The sequence below is a fragment of the Dromiciops gliroides genome, chromosome 2 (genome assembly GCF_019393635.1).
Source record: "Dromiciops gliroides isolate mDroGli1 chromosome 2, mDroGli1.pri, whole genome shotgun sequence".
Taxonomy (NCBI): Eukaryota; Metazoa; Chordata; class Mammalia; order Microbiotheria; family Microbiotheriidae; genus Dromiciops; species Dromiciops gliroides.
The window spans coordinates 151443727-151462829 of record NC_057862.1 but is presented as its reverse complement, the minus strand read 5'-3'; the positions used below and the strand labels follow the sequence as shown (position 1 = coordinate 151462829).

Genomic DNA, 19103 nt, shown 5'->3' with positions numbered 1-19103 from the left:
GGCTATATTATTTAGCTTGCTTACACCCATCATCCATTTCCCTTGTTCTGTTAATTTTGAGCTCATTTTCTTTATAACCTATGAAACAAAGAAAAATATGAAATATATACAAGATAATTTTTTGGGGGGTGGGTGAAGAGCAGTTGGGGATAGGTCTTATATACAGTGTGGCACTTGAGCAGAGACTTGAAAAAAAGCTAAGCCTAGGGCAGCTAGGTGGTGCAGTGAATAGAGCACCAGCCCTGGAGTCAGGAGTACCTGAGTTCAAATCTGGCCTCAGACACTTGACATTTACTAGCTGTGTGACCCTGGGCAAATCACTTAACCCCAATTGCCTCAAAAAAAAAAAAAAAAAGCTAAGGCTTCTACAAAATGGCAACAGAAAGAATGCATCCTTCTTTCAGCAAGGAAAGATGGAATGTGACAAAAGGGATCAGTAAGTAGACCAGTACAGCTGGACCCACCTTGTGGAGAATCAGAGAAGATTATAAATGAAGGGGAAAGAGAGAATGAATAGTAAAGCCCTTTGGGGAAGGGTTGGGACAAGGAAGAAAGAAGGGTTGCTTGCCCTCAAGAGGTTGTAAAGGCAGATAACTTTTTTTTTTTCCTATTTACTAGCATAGCCTACTTTCTTCCTGGATTCAAATTACTGCAATAAAATGGGACCGTGTGTTTTTTTTTCCTCTTGCTTTTTGATAGCTTTAAGCTTTGCCTTCATGAAATGAGATTTTCTTAAAAATAGAGGGCCTTTCTAAAGCCCAAGATGAGCTGTCCTTCAGGATCTAGGTAGACCAGATGACTCACCATCTATTGCTTTTCACTTTGTAGAATTGTGTGATTAATAATGATTGATGTGATTGGTAGTACTTGTGGTATCTTCTCTAATTTGGAGCCTTTCAAATAATGAAGTATATATATATACATTGCTGCTTTAGTTGCCTAATACCTTTAACAATTTTAATTATACTTAAGTTTTCAATAATATTTTTTCCCCTTTCAGAAAGAAACCAAAGCTTTGGCCTTCTCAGTTCATTGGCTGGTGCAAACTGTAACATTGGGTCAACTGAGAACCATCACACCGAAGTAAAGAGTAATTCTTATTTCTCTTATCCTCTTTGATCTTCCCTTTTGTTCTTTGTTTTAATGTTATTTGTCACATTTTCTTCCTTCCTTTCTTTTTTTGGTGGGGCAATGAGGGTTAAGTGACTTGCCTAGGGTCACACAGCTAGTAAGTGTCAAGTGTCTGAGGCCAGATTTGAGCTAGGTCCTCCTGAATCCAGGGCCGGTGCTTTATTCACTGCACCATCTAGCTGTCCCTATCACGTTTTCTTTCTAAGAGAGGGTTGCCCATTTTTAAAGCAGTTTTGTTCTTGGGGCACAAAAGCAACTAAAGAATTCAAAGACCTGAAGATATTGCTTATAATTCTGATAGGAGACAGGAGGAAGATGTGTGTGTGTGTTTGTGTGTGTGTGTGTGTGTGTCACTTGTTATTCAGAACCCAGCTTGACCAGGCTTTAAGGGTTCTACTTCCTTCTTGGCTAGGGCTTTTCCCAAATGTAGTGCTTCTTATTGAAGGAACTTAGCTTTTCCAATTCGTTTGCCCCTCTTTTTGTGGTACCCTGATCTAAATTCAGAAGGCTTTTATTAAGTCTCTGCCATGTGCCAGGCCTGTGATTCCATCAGTGATGGGAATATACTCTAGATGGGCGAGTTGTCAGTAATTTATAATCACTGAGAGCTTCTTAGGACATTGATCTGGAAAAGAATCACAGGTGAGAGACCCTGTGCTAAGTGCTAGAGATACATATACAAACATCAAACAATAGATACAAACTATATACCAAGTAAATACCAGGTGATCTCAGAGTTGGGATCAGTCCACACCTCCCTTACAACGGGGATTTCAGCTGAGTTGTCAAGAGGGAGGTGGGGATTCCGGGAGGTTAGCGGAAGGAAGGAGAACATTTAGGACCTAGGGTGCAGCCTGTGCAAAAGCAGAGATGGGAGGGTTAGAGGTCATGTGTGGTAGCAGCAGGCAGGCCACTTTGGCTGGAGAGGGAGCGTATGAGGGACAGGAACACAAACATCCAGAAAGAAAAGTTGAAACTATGCTTTGGAGGACTTTAAATGAAAACTAGAGGCAGTTGTATTCTGTGCTGGAGGAAAGAGAACAGCCATGGGAGCTTTTCAAGCTGTACCTTAGAAGCCTCAGTTTAGCAGCTGTGCTGAGGGTGATAGGATCACAGGGTTAGAATGGGAAGAGACCTCTGAGGTTTGCTAGTCCAACCTCCTCCTTTTTTGCAGATGAAGAAAGTAAGGCAACAGATAATTTGGAGAAGAAAGAGGCTAGAGTCAGGGAGACCAGTTAGCAGGCTATTGCAGTAGTCCAGGCAAGAATTGGTAAGTGCTTAAACAAAGGAGGTGGCTATGTGAGTGCAGAGAAGGGGATGATGTAAATTTGTGAGTCATCTGTCTAGAGGTGACAACTGAACCTGTGAAAGCTGATAAACTCATGAAGGAGAGGGGGGAGAAGGGGCTCCAGACAGAGCCACACATAATAGGGTATTCCAGCAAAAGAAGGCTCTCAGATCAAACCTGTAGGCCTTTATTGAGCACCTTCTATGAGAAGCTGTGGGTGATACAAAAGAAATGTAAGATGTAGTTCTTGCCTTCACAGAGTTTACAGTATGATTTGGGAGATAAAAAATATTGCTCCTCAATGGGGTGAAATTTCTGTAAAAGTTTGCCCTGGTTAGTGTGCCAAAGGAAAATTGTACAAAGCTTCAGTGCTAGTGCCTTACCTTGGACTTCCAACTTTGCCTGTACTTATGTTGTAAGTCTGTAATGTGCATGTTGTGTCCCCCACTAGAATGTGAACTCCTTGAAGTGAGGGATTGTATTTGTCCTTGTATCCCTAGCACTTAGCACACTGCCTTGCATACGGTAAGTATTTAATTAAATGCTTGTTAAATTGTCTTGGCTTGACTTGGATTTCCTAGAATGTTTTTTTCATTCACTTCCAAATTGATCAAGTTGTAAAAGATATTTTGAATATCCAGTGGGTCATTTTAAAGCTTATAATTCTATATGTGAACGTATTAAGAGTTCCAAATTGAGGTGTGTTTTTTTTTTTTCAAACAAACCAAAACAAGAATCTGTCTTTAGAGAGTCCTGCATAGCTAGAATTGTTTTTAATGGTTCTTTATAGTCCATTCTCACCCTTCTAAGAAAGCCTGGGAATGAAGATGTGAATTTACTTGGATTTAATTCCAAAGTCACATATTTGTTGTTTAATTGTTACCAACAGCCTCATTTGCCTGTAGAAGATGGGACTGAATGCTGCTTTGACCATCAAGACAGTGCTTCTAACACAACTGACTCCCAGGTTGATAGCATTGTAGGTAAGTCTCTTCTTTGGCTACCAAGAAACACTTAGTAGGGGCAGCAGTTACTATAGGTGGTGCAGTGGATAAAACACTGGCCCTGGATTCAGGAGGACCTCAGTTCAAATCCAGCCTCAGATACTTGACACTTACAAGCTGTGTGACTCTGGGCAAGTCACTTAACCCTCATTGCCCTGCAAAAGAAAAAAAAGAAAAGAAAAGAAATGTTACTATAAATCATTGAAAAAGAAGTTGATTTTAAATGGGTGGAAGAGAAGGAAAATGAATTTAAGCCCCATCTATAATTATTAGAATCAGAAAAAGAGGCAACTGTTTAGCAAACATTTTGTTGCTATTCTGATGGTTTTCCTGGCAGGATTCTACTATGATGAAAGAGATGAAACCCATATTTTATCTAACATTTGATGAAACAGTATGTTTCAGTGTTCTTTTTTCTTAAAGTGAAACAATAATAGTAATTCATGATTTTTTCTTATTATACACCTCCATAGGTTTAATACTTTGTACTTTTCAAAACTGTACCAAACTACTTCCATATCCATTATGTAGGGTAGATAGTCTTATCAGTACTTTGAATTTGATGAAACTGAGGCTCATGAACAATAAATTATTTGTTCAAAATCACATTAGCATTAGATCTTTTTTTTTTTCCTGCAGGGCAATAAGGGTTAAGTGACTTGCCCAGAGTCACACAGCTAGTAAGTGTTAAGTGTCTGAGGCCAGATTTGAACTCAGGTCCTCCTGAATTCAGGGCCGGTGCCTTATCCACTTTGCCATCTAGCTGCCCCAGCATTAGATCTAAAGCTAGAATACAGGTCTGTCATATAAATTTATTGCATATAAACCATGGAACAGCAGGGCACAGTGTGAAGTTAATTATAAATGTTTTTTAGTTGGAAAATTTCTAATGTCCCTTCTTCCCCTTTAGTCTACAGAAGTTGGGAGGTATTCATGTGCTTTTTGACCTAGTTTAGCCCCCTTCAGATGGCTTTAACTCTTCTCTGGCTAGAAGTCTAGTTCTCAGTTTGCAAATGAAAGAAATTATAAGTATACCTTAGTTTTCCACGAGGTGTCATTCTCTGGCCAGTATGGAGAGCAAGTGTATAGCCATAGAGTAAGAAAATAATTCCCTGGTTATTAGTACCCTGGAACAAAGTCCTACTTGATCCAGACTTTTCCCAGGCAAATTTCCTCTACCTCTGATCACCACTTCATTCTGAAACTTTTTTTTATTTTGGTGAGGCAATTGGGGTTAAGTGATTTGCCCAGGGTCACACAGCTAGTAAGTGTCAAGTGTCTGAAGTCGGATTTGAACTCAGGTCCTCCTGAATCCAGGGCCAGTGCTCTATCCACTGCGCCACCTAGCTGCCCCTTCCTTCTGAAACTTAACCAAAATTATCCTCTGAAATTTAATAAACTAGTCACAACAAGGAGGCCAAAAGAAGTTAGAAACTTCCTTTGCTGACAAACACTTGATTTCCAGTGAAGATAGAATAGTTCAGATAGATGGAGTTTAATTGGATGAGTGATTTCCTACAGATGGAAAGTCCTCCAAATCTTCCTACTGACTGATGATGTTATACTGCCTACATTGCATTGCCTACGTTGTTGCACTGCCTATGCAACATTGCATTGCCTCCTGAATGAAATCCATATGCACTTGAGTGTGGCCTAACTCTCCAAGGGAAAAAACAAACATGTAAATGGGTTTTTTTGTTTTGTTTTTGCCAGGTAATAGGAGTTAAGTGACTTGCCTAGGGTCACAGCTAGTAAGTGTCAAGTGTCCCAAAGAATGGGAAGACATGAGGAGTTACAGGCAGTTTGCACCTTTGGAGGGAGTAACTATATCACTGAGTTCACAAGCCCATCAAATTATATACTTTTACATACATAATTTTTTCTGAGTACATTAGAAAAAAATCCAAATAGAGTTTCAGTTAAAAATGTGTATTAATAATAAATGCAGGGGCGGCTAGGTGGCGCAGTGGATAAAGCACCGGCCCTGGATTCAGGAGTACCTGAGTTCAAATCCGGCCTCAGACACTTGACACTTACTAGCTGTGTGACCCTGGGCAAGTCACTTAACCCCCATTGCCCCGTGGAAAAAAATAATAATAATAATAAATGCAAAAGGGGGTGGCTAGGCGGTGCAATGGATAAAGCGCCGGCCCTGGATTCAGGAGTACCTGAGTTCAAATCCAGCCTCAGACACTTGACACTTAACTAGTTGTGTGACCCTGGGCAAGTCACTTAATCCCCATTGCCCCGCCCCCCCACCCCAAAATAAATGCAAGAGTCCATCCTAAAATAAGTTGATACTTAGCAATAAATAGGCATTTCATGTAGAAGAGAAACAATAGCAAAAAAGGAAAGGGGGGTGAAGGGAGGAACTGGTGAAAGAGAGATTAAAAATTAAGAGCATAAATAAGAAGAGAAAGTGAAAGAACATTTGAACTGATCAGTAAAACCAAGTAGGTACTAGTTCTTTGGAAAGATGAAGAAAGGGATGGCAGGGAAGAGATCATTAATAAACAATCAGAAAAAGAAAGAAAATTCCAATCGGTGAAATTACAGTTGAAAAAGGAAAGATCACAAAACTACAAAAGCAATTAAAAATGTTATATTGCACATAGCTGTATCCTAATTAAGTGAGGTAATGTAAAGGAAAGCATGATTTTCTATAAAAATGTAAATTACCAAAATGGATATAGCACAAAACTAATTCAAATAGACCAACCTTGGAGAAAAAGCAAGATAAATGATATAAAATGATCCTTCAAAAAAAACCCACCTGGATTAGATGGATTCACAAGTGAATTCTTTCAAACCTTCTTCAAACAAATAATCTCTGTGTTACAATGATTATTCATAAATATAAAGATAGAATACTACCCCCAATATTTTTATGAAAAAATATGGTGTTAATTTTTAAACCTGGAAAAAATAACATTTAAAAGGAGAATTGTAGACTAATTTACCTAACATGATGCAAAAATACTAAATGGAGTATTAGCTAGCAAGATATCATAGTATAGTTTTAAAAATATTCTTCATGAACAAACAGGGTTTATTCTGCATATGCAAGACTGGTTAAACATCAGAAAAACTACCAACATATAATGCAATGCATAAATAAAAGAGCCTCCGAAGAAATTATGATTTTATCTGTGAATACAGGGGGAGAAAAGAGCCTCTGCCAACCATTATGAAAGCCTTTTGGAATTAGATTTAAAAATGTGATTAGAATGCCCATGCCCCTTCACCCAGAAATTATACTTTTAGGCATATACCTCAAGGAAGTTAAAGACAAAAAGAAAAATTCCTATAATATACCCACATCTTCATAGTGGCACTTTTTTGGGTAGGAAAATCTGGACACAAAGTAATGCTTATCAGTTGGGGAGTAACTAAACAAACTGGCACCTGAATATAGTGGAATACACCATAAAAATGATGAATATAAAAAATTCAAAGAAATATCAGTATATGAACTAGTACAGAGTGAAGTAAACAGAACCAGAAAAAAAATATACACAATGAATGTAATAAAAACAAACAGAAATTGAATGCTGTACAGTTATAAAGACCAAGATTTGGCCTCAGCTAAGAAAAGAAAATGCATTTCTCTCTCATCTTTGCAGAGGTGGGGGCGGGGGGGGGGACTATAGGTTTGAGATTCTGCAGTATTGTCAAACAGGATTAAGGTACTGATAAGTTTTTTTCCCCTTTTTTTAAAAAATAAATTTGTTTCAAAGGCTATGGTAGGGGAGACAGTGAGGATCTATTCAGAAATAAAGGTTATATGAAACAAAAGTTAGCAATAAAAAGACTAAAACAACAACAAAAAAAAATTAAGGCTTTGGTTTTTTGTCTTTGTGTCCAAACTTCTCACAGGAAACATTTCTTTTTCTTTTTTTTTTTTTTAAGTGAGGCAATTGGGGTTAAGTGACTTGTCCAGGGTCACACAGCTAGTAAGTGTTAAGTGTCTGAGGCCAGATTTGAACTCAGGTACTCCTGACTCCAGGGCCAGTGCTCTATCCACTACGCCACCTAGCTGCCCTGCAGGAAACATTTCCAGATCCCCTCAGATGTAGTGTTGTCTCTCTCCTGACATTACTTTTTCTTTATCTGTATATGTTGAATTCTCTGTTCTTACCATCCCATAGCACAATGAAAGCTTATTGAAGGCAAGGATTTTTTTGGTTTTGTTTCTGTATTCCTAGCACTTAATAATGAGTGTTGAATTTAATTAGATAGAACCCAACATTCATTCATGAAAAAATACTAAAAAGAATAGAAATAGGATTTTTCCTTAACACAATAAGAAGGATTTACCGTAAACCAACAGCCAACATAATATGCAACAGAGAAACATTAAAAACAGGTACAAAATAAGGATGAATGCTTTTATTTGAGATAGTATTGTAAATTTTAATAATTGTAATAAAGCAGGAAATGAATTTATACAGATGATGTGATAATATATTTAGAAAATCTCTCTAAACTAAAAATTAATGGAGATAATAAATGAGTACATCAAGGCCACAGAATACAAGATTAACCCCCATACATCTTTGAAATTCTTACATACTGGCAATTAAGATCAAGAAAACATTATGAAGAAACCCCATTTATAGTAACAAAAAGTCATCAAATATATGGGAATTAACCACTTAGAAATACAGATAACTTATATAAGAACAACTTTAAAGCTGTAATGACTGGGGGTGGGGGGGAGAAGACCTAAATAATTGGAGGAACATTCAGTGTTTATGATTGGATTAGGTTAATATTATAAAAAAAGGAAAAAACTTCCCAAATTAATATAGGTATTTTAGTGCAGTCAATTAAAGTATGAAGTGGCTTCTTTATAGAACTGGATAAAATAAAAGTTAAATTTATATGGAAATACAAATGGACAACAATTTCAAGAGATATGTTGGGGAAAATGCTGATAAGGGTGGTTCACGAACTACTAAACTTTACAACACATTATAAACTGGTAATTATCAAAACCATCCAGTACTGCATGAAAATAGAATAAAGATAGCAGACATCCAATCAAATATGTATTTTATATGTCTGACAGTTAACATTTATGTAGTGCCTTAAGATTTTACAGGTATGGAAAGACCCATCATACAGGGATTCTATACTATAGCCTGGAGTCAGTGGACCCAAGGGGTTGATGCATAGGTTTGGGGGTCCATGAACTTGGATGGGAGAAAATGTCACATCTTTACTTTCAGTAACCTTTGATTTCTTCTGTAATCCTATGTATTTTATATATTTTAAAACATTCTGACTTGACCAGAATACCAAAGGGGTCTGTGATACACAAAATGTTCAGAATCCCTGCCTTAATACAGTATAAGCTTCTTGAAGACAATGACTGGTTTTCCTTTGTCATTGCTTAGCATAGTGCCTTATATATAGTAAGCATTTAATAAGTAATTGTGGAATTGAATTAAAATAATGCAAAATGGGGGTAAAAAGAACCAGAACAGAGTTATACAAGTATACACTACTACCACCATAAAAGAAGTGAGTTGGCAATGCCAGAGAATTCACCTCAGATTACCTGATTTCAAGCCCAGTGTCATTTCCATTACAACATGCCGCCAGAAGGACAAAGATCTTAAACTTTCAGGTGGCTTAACAGGTTTCGTTGTAGCTGTTAGGAAGAATTCTGACTAGATAGAGCTCATGTGACTCAAAGGAACCAGCAGGACCTTTTCTCTGGAGATTCTAAAGATTTATCAATGTGAAAGGATATCACTGTCATAGTGCCTGAAGGAAGTGTGGTGCTTTTGTTTGTGAGGCACCTTTTAACCTTAGAATTCTGTACATTTGCCATATGAGAAATCTTGGAATAATATTTTCACAAACATTTCTTTCAGACCCCATGCTAGATCTGGATATCCAAGAGTTAGCCAGTCTCACTACTGGAGGAGGAGATCTGGAAAATTTTGAACGACTATTTTCAAAGCTAAAAGAAATGAAAGGTAAATAAAAATATATTGTGAATATCTTACTTTTATTTATAATGAATGAACTTCAGTCCCATATGGTAGAAAGTGAAATGACTACTGTGTTTCAGTCTCACAGAAATATCATATAACTGAGTTTTGTATGAGACTGTGGACCCTTGGTTTGCATTTATGTGTGTAAAATCCCAGCCATAACATTGCACCAAGATGGCTTGAAACTTTAAATGTAAGTTAGGTCTTATAAAAGTCTCTCTACCTTGAATCATTATGATCTATTCTGTGCCTTCAGGGAATAGTATATTGGTTAACAACTGCTATAAACTCTTACGAAGGGGTAGGACCCTCCCAGATGTTGTTCTCATGAAATTCTAACAATGGCTAAATGACTAAATGGACCATGATATGGTTAATTTTTTAAAGGTCTCTCTTATAGTTGCTGTTAATAAAAGGTTTTGCTATTGTATCTTTTCCCCAAAATTCACATTTTGCCTCCACCTACTTTTTTTCCCCTTTTTTCCCTTGTTTAATATCTATTTTACTTTTTCCTCCAATTACATGTTTTTTTTTAATTTGTTTGTTTGTTTTGAGGGGCAATGGGGGTTGACTTACCCAGGGTTACCCAGTTACATGTTAAAAACAATTTTTAACATGTTTTTATAAGGTTCCAAATTCTATCCCTCCCTACCTCCCTTTCTTCTCTCCACCCTCCCTGAGATGATAAACAATCATATCTAGGTTATACATGTGCAATTGTATGAAACATTTCCCTATTAGTAATTTTGTACAAGAAGACTTGAATAAAAGAAAGAAAGAAAGAAAATGAAAAATAGCATACTTCAATCTGTATTCAAAGAAAATTTTTTTTCTCTGGAAGCAGATAGTATGCTTCGTTATTAGTCCTTTGGGATTGTCTTGGATCACTGTATTGCTGAGAATAACTAAGTCATTCATAATTCCTCATCAAACAATATTGCTGCTACTGTGTATAACGTTTTGGTTCTATTCACTTCACTTTATATCAGTTCATGTAAGTCTTTCCAGCTTTTTTTCTGAAAGCACCCTGCTTATCATTTTTTATAGCAAAATAGTATTCCATCACAACCATATACCACAATTTATTTAGCCATTCCCCAATTGATGGGCATTCCTTCAATTTCCAATTCTCTGTTACAAAAAGAGCTGCTATAAATATTTTTGTACATATGGATTTTTTAGTTGCTCTCTGGGATACAGTTTTAGTAGTGGTATTGCTGGGTCAAAGGATATGCACAGTTTTATTGCCTTTTGGGCATAGTTCTAAATTGTTCTCCAAATAGGTTGGACCAATTCACACTTCCACCAACATTGCATTAGTGTCCCAATTTTTTCCGCATCCCTGCCAACATTTATTATTTTTCTTTTCTGTCATATTAGCTAATCTGATAGGTGTAAGGTGATACCTCAGAGTTGTTTTAATTTGCATTAGTCTCATCAGTAACGATTTAGAGCATTTTTTCATATGACTGTAGATAATTTTGATTTCTTCATTTGAAAACTGCTTGTTCATATACTTTGACCATTTATCAGTTGGGGAATGACTTGTATTCTTATACATTTGACTCAGTTCTCTATATATTTGAGATAGGCCTTTGTCAGAGAAATTTGATATAAATTATTTTTCATGGTTACAATTACTATGTATTTCCCTCCATCCTATTTTCCCATTTCCCTCTGTTTATCCTTCTCTCTCTCTTCCCCCCCCTTCACTCTGTCCTCAAGAGTGTTTTGCTTCTGACCATACCTTCCCCCATCTGCCCTCCCATCTATCAGCCACCACCACCCCCCTCGGCCTTTTTTAAGGGGAAGAGGTTCCCCATCTCTTTCCTTGTAGGGTAAGATAGATTTTTTTATCCATCTGAGTGTGTATGTTATTTCCTTTTTGATCCATTTCTGATGAGAGCAAGGTTCAAGTGTCCACCCCCCTCTCCATTTTCCCCTCCATTGTAAAATCTTTTTTACACCTCTTTTTTTTTTGGATGTAGCTGCTTTGATTTTGTTGTTGTCTTCTAAATTTGTTTTGATCTTCCCTACCAACATAGTAACTTTCTATGGTCAGGTTCATTTTTGTTGTTTGCTCATTTTCCCAGCCTACTTCTTGACTTTTAACTTTATAGTTGTCCTCTGTTCTTGGGGTGGAGGGAACACTGTCTCAAGCAAGTCTAATTATGTATCTCTTCTTATCCTGGACTTTATAGATCTGTTCTTTGGTGGCAGCATTCTTTTTTTTTGTTTTTGTTTTGTGGGGCAGTGAGGGTTAAATGACTTGCCCATGGTCACACAGCCAGTAATTGTCAAGTGTCTGAGGCCAGATTTGAACTCAGGTACTCCTGAATCCAGGGCCGGTGGTGGCAGCATTCTTAACTACATGGAAATGGTCCATGCTGTCATATGCCCCATAGAAGTCAGAGAGAATGAGTCCAGGAAAAAAGATGTTTGGACTTAGCAATAAAGAAGTCATTTGTAATATTTATAGCAGCTCTTTTTGTGGTGACTAAGAATTAGAAATCAAAGAAATGCGTGTCAATTGGGAAATGGCTAAACAAGATGTGGTATATGATGATTCCAGTTATCTGGAATATTATTGTGCTATAAGAAATGACAAGCAGGATGATTTCAGAAAGGTCTGGAAAGACGTGTATGAACTGATGTATGGTGAAGTAAGCAGAACCAAGAGAATATTGTGTACAGAGACAACAATATTGTTTGAAGAAGTGTGAATGACTTGACTATTCTCAACAATATAATGATCCAAGACAATCCCAAAGGACTACTGAAACATACTATCCACCTCCAAAGAAAGAACTGATATTGATGGAATAAACTGAAGTATGCTATTTTTTACTTTCTCTCATTTTTTTTCTTTTATTCAAGTTTTATTGTACAAAATGACAAATATGGTAATATTTTACATAATCATACATATATAACCCATATCTGCTTGCTGCCTCAGGAAGGGGAGAGGGAAGGGAGGGAAAGAAGGATAAAAATTGGAACCCCAAACTATAAATAAAAATGTTTATTACTTAAAAAAAAAAAAGGGAAGTCATTTCTGACCTTCAAAAGAGCTGTTTAGGGAGAAGGAGAAGGGGCAGAAGCCAGATGGCAGGGGACTAAGAAGTAAGTGAAGGCAGCCAGGTTCTTAGACATTTTCAGTGAAGGTGAGGAGAGAAATGTCAACATAGCTTGAAGTTCAAGGTCAAGGAAAGATTCTGGGGAATATAGAACCCAGGGAAGACTTGGGTATGTCTTTAAGAGAAGGATGTGGTAGAGGGAGAAATTAAGATGCATGAGAGAGGATGATTGATGGGAAAAGGCATGAAAGGATGATAACTGATTGAGGGTACAGGTAGAATTTACATATAGCAAGAAGAGAGGACTACCTTTTCCTCTGAGACTGGAGGGAGAGGGAGGATAAAGGGAAAGACTTTTTGCAACTTAGACATTTAAGGGATGGAAGAGAATTATCGATTCTCTTGTTGTACAGCCTCATTTTCTCAGTAACGCAGTCATCTGTGAGTGAGTGGGGTCCCAATAAATAGAAAAAGAAAGAGCTCCGTTGCACAGAGCTAATATCCCTATACCTTCTCTTCTTTTTTTTCCCTCTTCCCTCACCCCCACCCATACCCCTTATGCACCCCCTCCCCACACACACATACACATGTATTAACAGGGGATGGATAAGATATCTTCATCATGATCTGGAAAACCTCGAGGACTTAGAGTTCATAACTTTGATGATTTTACCACAAACACAACTTAGAAAGTGGCCCTATATCATCTGAGGCAGAACTCACAGTCTTCAGGCTCTTTTGTGTTATTATATGAACTTCCTCAATTCTATTTCCTCCCTAGACAAAGCAGCAACTTTGCCTCATGAACAAAGAAAATTGCACGCAGAAAAGGTAAGTTCAAGCAGTTGTTTATTAAAACTGCTGGGTGCTAGGATAATAATTAACTTATATGTGTGCTTCCTCAATAGAGGAAAAGTTTGGCTTGCAGATTTTGCATTTCAATTAAGAATTTATTTATTATTTACACAATATAAGGCATTTGTTATGATAGTCAAATCAGTCTCCAAACAAGTACAGTTTCTTTGAACTTGAGTGGGTCCTGATCTAGCCTGAACAAAAGGCAAGACATTTTATAATAGAGTGTTCCAGTTATAGGTATAATGCTGGAATGTTAGGTTCATACATAGGATCATGTACTTAGGGCTAGAAATGGACCTTAATAGTCATTGAGTCCAGCTCCCTCATCTTACCTTTGAGGAAACTGAGGTCCAGAGAAGTAACATAATTTGCCTAAGATTGTGCAGGCAGTTCTTGGCAGAGCTAAAATGTAGACCTAAAGCTTCTGATTTCAAGTGCTTTGTCTTTTCTACTATATCACACTGCATCCCAATAAGGAAAGGGCTTTTTCAGGGTCACACAGTAAAGTAGCAGAACTGGGATTTGAACCCAAATCCTTTGACTTTAGATTTACTGATCTTTTCCCTGTACCAAAGCCTCACATGCAGTTCTGATGTATTAATACATGTATGGCATGGATTTAGCTGTTACCCGTAACTTTATAAACTTTTGTCCACAGGTGGCCAAAGCATTCTGGATGGCAATTGGTGGAGACAGAGATGAGATTGAAGGCATTTCTTCTGATGAAGAAAACTGAGCTTCTTGTGTCTGGTTAGCCAAGATGGTAACAACACACATTAGTTGTGTTAAGGGATGTCAGGAGCTTGGGACACTGCAGGGGTGAGAGAAGACAGACGCAGTTGTTAGCCATGTCTCGCCCAAAAAAGAGTTCCTCCCCATCCTTGCTGTTGGGGAGCAATGGAGATGGAACAGATGATTGCAATTCCTTTGGGGACATTTAGGGTCATTAGGAAGTAGCCAAAGCACTGTTATAACTGTTAGGTCACCTAGGGCCTTCCCTCCAAGGCACCTTCCTTGGACGTGGAAACCCAGAGAGGCAAGCTGAGCTGTGCCCAGGATTCAGGTGCTTCCTACTAGACAGACTCTGGTCTTATAGCTCTCATTTCTCATACCATACTGATACATGCTGTTGGGGAAGCTGGGAGGGGGCCCAACCTGACAAGTTCTGCCCCTGAGAATACACCACACCTGCCACAGTGACCAGAGTGGGAAGTCCCTCCCTGCTGTGGCTCAAGCTCTCAGCCTCCCACTAACTCTCGGCTATTCCCAGACTTCCCTCCTTTTATTCTCATTCTTCATGTACACACCACAACTGCCTTTGCTTTGACATTCCTGCACTCACCACACCCAGGCTGTTTTCCAGCTACCTTCAGGCCACATATACTTGTGTTCTGTCTACTTCCTGACCCCCTTGTCATTCCCCATGGAATTGCAATCACCCTCTTCCTTCCACTTCTGGGATGGTGAGGAGTGGAGGAGAAACCATCCCATACAAAGGACGACTGTCTCTGTCCTCCCCTCTTAGCTCCACAGCAGCTGAAGCCCTGACACTTCCTGGATGGACCCTGTTTTGTTCTGCTGAGATTCCCATCATCATGTTGACCATTTAGCCAGTATAAAGGGTTGATTGTTGGTCTTAATAGTAGTTTACAGAAGGCTCTTTTCTCTCAGAGTGTATTATAAAGGAATGAAGAGTATGACAATTAGAAGTGAGCTTCCTCCAGATTTACTTTTTGTTCTAGAGGAATGGGAATTAGCAACAAAAGCTCTTGCCCATGTGAATGAATCAAGGCACTGTGGGCTATCCATTCTGTCATAGCAACAATTCCTGTATTTCTATTCAGTTACCATTGTTCTTGAGTTTATACTGTCACTCCCAGGACTTTATCTCCTCTCACTTTTCAGCTGGTTTTCAAGAACCAAGCTTACCTGAGCCATGATGTCTTTCTTCCTTTTGTGAGGTGAGAAAAAGAAAGAGGCTGCATATTACACGGGTAATTAAATATAAGGCAGCCCTGACCTTCCTAAGTGGCACATGGCTTAATCTCTAATTGCAAATTTACAGAAATGCCTGCCTTTTAAATGTTTTACTCCTTGTGACTAAGCTCATTCCAGAAAGCCTACCTTGGACAGAGTAGATTTTATTATTGCAGAAAATGAGGCAGAGTTTCATTAAATACCCAAGGAAGAAATAACCTTCACTACTGTTGTGTTTTTGCAAGAGAGAGAGACAGCCTTCTTAAGTTTCTTTATGAGAAAAGAGCATGGGAGCGATGTTTTGAATGTAGTTGCCCCAGTACCATCAGAGAGATAAAATGGAACAACAAAAAGTATTTTAGTATTGCCTCATGCAGATTGTTTCCTAGCTACTGATGATATCCAGATTAATGTTATCATCCCCTATATGCTTACAAACAGGTGAGGTATCCCATTCTTTCTGGCTAAGAACCAAACTAAGATGTAAAGTAGTGACAGTGAACGGTATAGAGGGTAGTGTTAGGAAACCAAGTTGTAACAAATTCATAAGCAGTGTGACCACAGGGCCTTGACATTTCCTATGAACCTCCCATAAATAGCAGCTCTTAGTGCCCTTGTGGTTTTTATCTTGTGAAAAAGGCCAATATGTACCTTTGAATGGAACAGTACTGAAGGGAAATCTCCCAAAGAAATAGCAGAGAGAGTTCATGAAAATTGTTTTTTAAAAGGCTGCTTTTGTGAGTTATTCTCAGCATGAGAGAATAGTGGGTCTCACAGGCTACAAGGTGGACTTAAAGGAGCAGAGATTTGCTGGCAGTCATTGCCCAGATTACCAGGCTTATCATAGGAGGTCTAGGCCTGAGACAATTCCAGAGGTGAACACTACCTGCCACGTACAGGAAACCTAGGCTTGCTCACACACAGGAACAAGTGTGACCCTCACACACCCTCTTACATGTTCTACAGAAACTGGAATGAGGGAGCAGTAAGAACAGGACAGCCCAAGCTCACAAGGCTGTCCATAGCATCATTCTGCCAACCACAGAAGAGACTGGGATGCTCTCAGTGATAAGATGACTTTTTTAGCTATCCAGTTAAGAACACTGGCAAAGTCCTGTAGGAAGCTAGGAGAGGAAGTTGGAAATCTTTTTTCCCCTTACCGTCGTAAAGGGCATTAGGGAAACAATAAACTCATGTGTATTAGGGAAAACAGATTGGAAAAAGCTGTGAACTTGATTTTGAAAATTAAACAAGGCTGAATTGATGAAAATGAGTTTTATTGATAAAGTCTATTAATTTGTATTAGATGCTTTTGTGGACTCATGTCATCACCTGATAATGCTAAAGCATTGCTCAAAATGGACATTTTTAGAAGACTATAATGTGAACACACGTGTATTTCCCAAGACTTCAAACATCAGAGGAAGTTTGGCTCCCTTCATGGTATTCTGAATACTGGTAACTTACTGAAGATCCTTGAGAGCAATCAGGTGAAGAAGTTTGTGTCCCCCTCACCACTGACAATTTGAAGTTGCAGTCTGTCCACATCAACTCTTGTCAGATACAATTCATCAGTGATTTTAAAGTAAAAGACCACCCAGAGGTTCAGATTCGATGGCTTGTTTGGAAAGATAAGAGTTAATAGTGTTTTGGGGAGGGAGGAGAAGAGGGGATCGCATAGATTTGGAACATTTACACTAACTGAGAAAGCCACGGTTTATAATAATTTGGAGTTAATGAACTATAGATATTTTTGTATTTTGGAACTCTTACTTGGGGTATAAGAAGATTGCCACTACCATTCTGCTCTCTTACTATTTATAGATTTAGATGGTTAAGTAACATGGAATATGGTTCAAAGGCCTAAGGATACACTCTACTTATACTCAAAATAAAGTGTATGGAACATTTCACACTCAGTCTGGAAGGGATAAAGAACTGAAAGCAGTATTTTGTAGTTATCTGACTCCTTGTATTGTCCTTTACATCTCACCTTATGTCCACCTCAAGTGGAAAAAAAAACTGGCCCTGGATTCAAGAGGACCTGAGTTCAAATCTAGCCTCAGACACTTGACACTTACTAGCTGTGTGACCCTGGGCAAGTCACTTAACCCTCATTGCCCCGCCCAAAAAACAAACAAACAAAAAAACTCCATTGTTGTGGTAGATAAGAGCACTATGGTCCATTCTGACATGGACCTAAAATTAGGAGACAATTCACAGAATTTGAGTAGTGGCATATTCTGGTTAATGAAGACTACCAGAAACATTATTGTATAGTTCCCAGGTATTTTTGAGAATTATCATATGATTAAGTAAATATAAGGTACCAGGGAAGCTGAGAAGTTGAACAACAGAATACAGAGAGAGAAGATCAGAAGCTTTGAATACTAGTTATGAACCATATTACATGAGAAGTAACTGATGATGTTTTGCCAGGAGAAGAGAAGCCTTAAGGTAGACATAATAACTGTCTTCAAACATTTAAGGGCTCTCCTTTGGAATGGGGAGGTTGGATTTATTCTGTATATGATAGAAATTATAGGGAAAAAGAATGACACAGATTAATAATGAATATTAGTAAAAATATTCTAACAATTGGAGCTGTTTTAAAAAATAGATTTTTAAAAAGCAACTTCTGGCACCAGTATTGGCATTACTGAATACTGAACCCAATTTTACTTTCTATGCCTAAAGCTTATGTACACAGTCCTGACCACTAAGGCACTATAATATCCTGGAGGGACTAAGTTTTGTTTTATAGGCACAGAATTTTTTTGAGCTATAAGAACCAAAGATTTAAAATTGTTAAGGGACCTTAGAGATCATGTATTCTAAGACCTCATTTTATAGGTAAGGAAATTGAGGCCTGTGGAGGTTGTAACCCATCCAGGATCATGCACTTTGCATTTAGTAATGAGAGTCAGAATCAAAACTTTGGTCCTTTGACTCCAAATCCAGTGCTAACTTCCAGAATCCTTTTTCCCCTTTTGAAAATTGGGAAATTTGACCTCCAGGCTTCTGTGATTCATTTTTCATGATTTTCCTAAGATCACTAATAGGGGTTGAGTAGTGATACCTACAGGTTCCTTCACTACCCTAACATCTAATTCATCTGGTTCAGGAAATTCAGCCATTTGAATTATGGAAGTTGTTTCTATCACCTCACTTATCGTGGCCTTTATTCCTCTTTAATTATGTTTCCGTACAGTTTATAGCTCTTTCTCCTTAATAGAATTATCAGACTAGTCCTTACTATGTGCCAGGCCCTGTGCTAAGTACTAGGGGGACAAATACATGTACCTGATGCTGTGCCTGATGATGACTGAGATGAGCTAGTCCAAGATCTTCATTTTACAGGTGAGGAAAAATATCTAAGGAGATTAAGAGACTTGTCCACATTTACACAAGCTAGCATTTGAACCCTTGTCCTCTGATTGTGAATCTACTGCATTTTCCATCATGCAATGTTAATTCTGCTGTCTGGTTTGTTTTTTGTTTGTTTGTTTGTTTTTGCGGGGGGGGGGGGGGGTGTCGGTGCAATGAGGGTTAAGTGACTTGCCCAGGGTCACGCAGCTAGTAAGTGTCAAGTGTCTGGGGCTGGATTTGAACTCAGGTATTTCTGAATCCAGGGCCAGTGCTTTATCCACTGCACCACCTAGCTGTCCCCTGCTGTCTGTTTTAATTGCCATCTGACCCTAGGAGTAGGCCTTGTTCTTTTTCCAAACATGTCTTTAAAAGTCTTTTGCATTTTAGAGTTGGA

At 38.3% G+C, this 19103-nt stretch overlaps 1 protein-coding gene across 1 annotated transcript in view; it reads left to right on the top strand.

Annotated features, from left to right (window-relative positions):
• The window catches only part of AAGAB (alpha and gamma adaptin binding protein), a 64960-nt gene extending 48350 nt beyond the window's left edge, over positions 1-16610 (top strand). The window contains exons 6-10 of the mRNA XM_043983515.1: positions 1001-1083; positions 3309-3402; positions 9306-9410; positions 13287-13336; positions 14022-16610. Of these exons, the coding sequence (XP_043839450.1) occupies positions 1001-1083; positions 3309-3402; positions 9306-9410; positions 13287-13336; positions 14022-14099 (410 nt within the window). The 3' untranslated portion in view covers positions 14100-16610. The remainder of the gene's footprint in view (positions 1-1000; positions 1084-3308; positions 3403-9305; positions 9411-13286; positions 13337-14021) is intronic.
• Positions 16611-19103: the final 2493 nt, after the last annotated feature.